Genomic DNA, 4,970 nt, shown 5'->3' on the forward strand with positions numbered 1-4,970 from the left:
TGAGTATTTTTTTTTTCTTTTTTGTTTTAAGCATTCATTATAAAATCAGCAATAAATGCTTCATAATTTATACTACTTAATAAATGTACATTTTAGCGTCTTCTAGTTGCTGGTCACTATTTTCTATCTATGTCAATGTAATAAATTTGTATTTACACTTCATTTCTTAAAGTGAAAATCTCAAATCTCTTAACTGCTAAGTTTTTGTTTATGAGTAAGATGAGATCAATATAAGTAAGAGGATCTCAATCGTCTAGAGGAAATCAATGGAGATGGAAGAATGCATTAAAAAAAAAAAAGATTGAAAAAACCATTACTTTTTTTTTTTTTTTTTGTAAATAAAAACCATTACTTTTGATTTGTACAAGAATGGTTGTTGAGAAATTGCACATGACCTCAACGTGACAGGATCCACTCGAGTGTCATGCATACCGCACCAAGTCCCTCAAAAACCACGTTTGAGGCATCTTATTAAACAGTTTCTGCTTTACGTTTTTTTTTTTCATTTGAGGCGTCTTTTTCATTTCTCGGACGTTTCTGACAAAACAACAACACTCCAATCCAACACCAACAAAGTCTCTCTCTAAGGTGTAAGAAACACAAGATGTTCCGCATAAGCAACACCTTGGTTGGTGTCCTCAACATACTAACCATGTTTCTGGGTCTCGCCGCCTTGGGTGGCTCTGCCTACATCCACATCCACGGCGGTGCAAACGGCAACGATTGCCAGAAGGTGCTGCAGTACCCGCTCTTATTCGGAGGCCTCTTCGTCTTCGTTATCTCAATGCTAGCAATCGTTGGCTCTCTGTGCCGTGTCAACGCCGCTCTCTACATTTACCTTCTCGTCGCGTTCTTCTTCATTGTAGGGCTCATGTTATTCACAGTTTTCGCACTTTTCGTCACCAACAAGAAGGTTGGGGAACAGGTATCTGGGAAAGGGTTTAAGGAGCATAGGATTGGGGATTTCTCTCATTGGTTGCAGCATTATGTGATTAACGACCAAAGATGGAGCGAGATCAAGAGTTGTTTGATGGATGCACGTTTGTGTCAGAACCTCGCCGTCCACGGTGGTCGGAACAACAATGACTCTCTCATTTTCAAACCGTTGTCTACCACACAGGTTGGTTTTTTTTAATTATTCGCTTCCCAATTGACAAAAGCTTTTCAAAACGGCAACCACTAACAAAGTTTTTTTTTAAAAAAATGGTTTGTGAGATACACGTTTAACACATTAATTGGGTAAGAAATCATATAAAGTTTTGAAACTCGGTAGCAATAGGTATATGATTAAGGGCAATAGTTTGGAAATCTTGGGTATCTTTCGTTTAGAGAGAAAATTAAAAAATAGATATAATTATTTTGGTAATTGATTAATGTGTATCTTTGTGATATGCAATTGGGTGACAATTGTTAATTTCAGCAGATCCGGATCCTGGCATTTAAAAAAATAAAAAAAATAAATACCTTTTTTAGTTGAAATTGTGGTCTCTCACAAATTCAAAAAAGATCCATATTAAAAGGGACTAAAATGGGTCCACCTTCCGCCTTGAATCGTTAGGACTGAGTAATTTATTTTTGTAAAGGACTAAAGTGAGCGTGTTGTTTTTTTGGTTAGGGATCAAAACCATGTTTTTTTGGTTAGGGATCAAAAATGGTCTTACTCTACAAAAAATATAAGAAGTATATTTGTCTTTTTATATTTATATCTGAGAATGGTTGCTTTTGGTTTATGTTATTTTGTGTGTACAGTCTGGGTGCTGTACGCCACCGGAGCGATGCGGATTCACAATGAAGAACACAACATTCTGGGAAGTTCCAAAAACGGGTCCAACAGTGACCGATCCTGATTGCACAACTTGGAATAACAGTAAAGACAAACTGTGTTACGATTGCAATTCATGTAAAGCAGGAGTGTTGGCTGACATCAGGAACCAGTGGAGACATCTCACTATATTCAATGTCTGTGTGCTTATACTCGTCACCATTGTTTACGTCTTGGGCTGCTATGCCATCAGGAACAATAAATTAGACTCCAAGTATGACGAATACCATAGATACAGAACATACCCTTGATTCTGGTTGAGGATGTCTTAAATTGTTAATTACTGTTACTTGTGTAGACATACCCAGCCACATGATTCATTGGTCTTGGTATTTAATTTTCTTTCAGTTTTTTTTTTTTCCTATAATAGATTTTTTTTGGAATCTATATGAAGTCTCACCATTAGGAGATTATTTAGTGTGGCCCGGATCATCATTTTTTAGGTGGTCCCTTAGTGTAAATGGAGGGGTAAAATTAGAAAAGAGAAAAAATAATAAGAGTAAAAAGAGAAAAGAAAAATTGATGATGTGAGAGGGAGCACCAGATCATTGGATGGTCCTGGACCATAATAAATATTACCCATCATTAGAGTGTCTATGTAGAAACTCTTATATGGGTGCGTGACTAGGTGGCAGCATTTGGTATTGGAAAATATTTCTCACAACTGTTTCCATGAAACGGTTTGAGTCATGTCGTTTTATTAACTTGTGTTGAATAAACGTTAAATCTGAAGTTATGTGTCAGTTTAATTTTTAATGGGTTTAAATTTGTCAGTTATAGATAGTTTATGAGTCATGGGTTTAACATTTATTTTAGGAGTTTTGAAAGGTTAAGAGTCCGTCGTTATGTTTTGTTATTAAGTTTGGTTTTATTTTAGGAGTTTTGAAAGGTTAAGAGTCGATCCTTATGTTTTGTTATTAAGTTTGGTTTTAATTGTAATTTATGGTTATTTAGTGTTGCAGTTTTAGAAAGGCAAACTATAGCCTATAAATAGTCTAGTATATTGTTTGAGAAATATAGAATTGAGAAGCAACCAAGTTCAGTAAAAATTTTAATACAAGATTGTTCTGTTTCTCCACAAGTCCTCACAACATTGTTGAATAGTTGTTTTTATTTGTTGGTTGTATTTGAGCGATCCTACAACTTGTTAGATTTTATTTTGGAAAAACATTAACCGTCAAAGATAAAGGGATTGCATTTTGGATCTAGATCCTCTGGAAAAAACAAACATGATATGATCATGTGGAGAGGAATCATAATCATATAAAGGTGGATCAATGGTGATAAAGGAAGGTGGAGAGAAAATATTGAAATAAATAGTTATAAAATTGAAGAATTGTGTTGCTCTTTAGCATTTTAGCATTTGGAGTTTTTAATTATAATTAAAGGATAATATTTAAGCATGTATCTTATTTAAAAGGGGAAGGATACACTAACAACCAGTTAGTGTTACTACCAATCAATTTCACTGTTAGATCAGTTATGTTGATCTAACAGTTATATTTACTTTCATCTTTGTATGATTATGATTCTCCATATTTAATATTTTATATTTATTTTTACCTTTGTATGGTTATGATTGCCTATATATTTAATGCTTTCACATTAAATATGGAGAATCATAACCATAGAAAGATGGAAATAAATATAACTGTTGGATCAACTTAATCGATTTAACGGTGAAATTGATTAGTAGTAACACTAATTAGTTGTTACAATATTTTACCCCTATTTAAAATATTAAATATAAGAATTTATTTGTATATTTATATTTAAAAAATAAAATGCGTGGATAAATATTAATCGCTAAATATTAGAGACTAGCATCTTCTTAAAAATCTCATAGTACTGTATGAGTATCATATGTATTATATATTAGACCAAAATTCATTGGGAAGGCCCCCTTCGTCACATAACTCATTTCTTTAGAAAGAAAACAACCAAGAGAGAGAGAGACTCCCAAAGAGCCAACAAATCAATACTAAACTTCTAAAGAAAGGATACAATTCGTTTTCTTTTTTCTTCTCTCGTAAGCTCATCTCTATTCACCACTCCAGTTCCTCAACCACATTCATCTTCACATGCAAACACCCTATAACCCAACCAAGAGTCCAGTCATCCATACACTCTCTTCACCTCTCTCATTGCTCTTCGGGTGGTCTTGGTAGGAGCTTAGGACAGTAAATTAAACCACAATTCATGTCTTGCATGCAAGGAGAGTGGCAACCAGAAGACAAGGAGCAAGTGTGAGCAGAGAGGTGTAGCCAACCAAGAACTCAGATTATAAGAAGTCACCACCATTAGGTAAGTTATAAAAACTGGTTTCCTTTCTTTGTTATAAATGCTATTTTGTGCTTGAAGATTGCATGCATGACTTTCTATGGAGGATATCATCCCTGTTCTAGAAGGAAAATCATGAGAAACATGTTCAAGTATGATTTTGAGTTAAGTGATGAATTAAACCGTGTACTTTGTTCTTTGTCATTCAAGATTATAACCTAGCATTGCATGCATGATCTATAGACTTTAGAAAGAGTAATATGATGGACTGAGACTGGCACCATGGGTTTCAACCTTGGTAAGGACCTTGGTAAATTGCATGCAGGTGAACTCTGCATTTCAAACTTCGCTCACTTGTTGTAGCGAGGAGCTCAAACAGATATGTAAGGAAACTCTTTCTGGAGCTGCTCGCTGGTGCAATTTGCTCCAACAAGCAACCCCGTGAGCAGCCCCTGATAGTCCATCCTCCTCGGGTCTTCATCGTTGGTGCAGTTTGCTCCAGCGAGCAATGCAGCGAGGATGCCTGTAAACTAGAATTTAATATGCGTGACATCCAACCACATGATTAATGCATAACGATTTTATTTACTCATTTATTTGTTCCATTATAGCATGTTACTCTTTAGAATCTTGATACGTATACATATAGTGCAGTTGTGGGCATAATTCCAGATTGCTTTATTTGCTATTTCTATGTTGGACAAGTTGTTATTTCAGAGAATGATAGACATGCTACAGTTAAAGTTATGAGTATTATTCTATGATATATCACAAGGTGGGGGTGAGAGCATGTGTTTGGTCTTCTCCCGTACCATCTTTGGGAGGGGTTTAAAGCCTTAATCCTGCACCCGCCCCCGAATCGGACTAA

The 4,970-nt window shown here is 35.3% G+C and overlaps 1 protein-coding gene across 1 annotated transcript; it reads left to right on the forward strand.

The window, feature by feature from the left end:
• Positions 1 to 604: 604 nt before the first annotated feature.
• On the forward strand, positions 605 to 2,146 carry LOC133284080 (tetraspanin-11-like). The gene is made up of 2 exons (XM_061481060.1): positions 605 to 1,120; positions 1,750 to 2,146. The coding sequence occupies exons 1-2, from the start codon at positions 605 to 607 to the stop codon at positions 2,071 to 2,073; spliced, it is 840 nt and encodes a 279-aa protein (XP_061337044.1). The 3' UTR covers positions 2,074 to 2,146.
• The last annotated feature ends 2,824 nt before the right edge of the window (positions 2,147 to 4,970 follow it).

Source organism: Gastrolobium bilobum, unplaced genomic scaffold, assembly GCF_033153095.1.
Source record: "Gastrolobium bilobum isolate Gb01-03AN ecotype WA unplaced genomic scaffold, APGP_CSIRO_Gbil_v1 utg21704, whole genome shotgun sequence".
NCBI classification, from domain to species: domain Eukaryota; kingdom Viridiplantae; phylum Streptophyta; class Magnoliopsida; order Fabales; family Fabaceae; genus Gastrolobium; species Gastrolobium bilobum.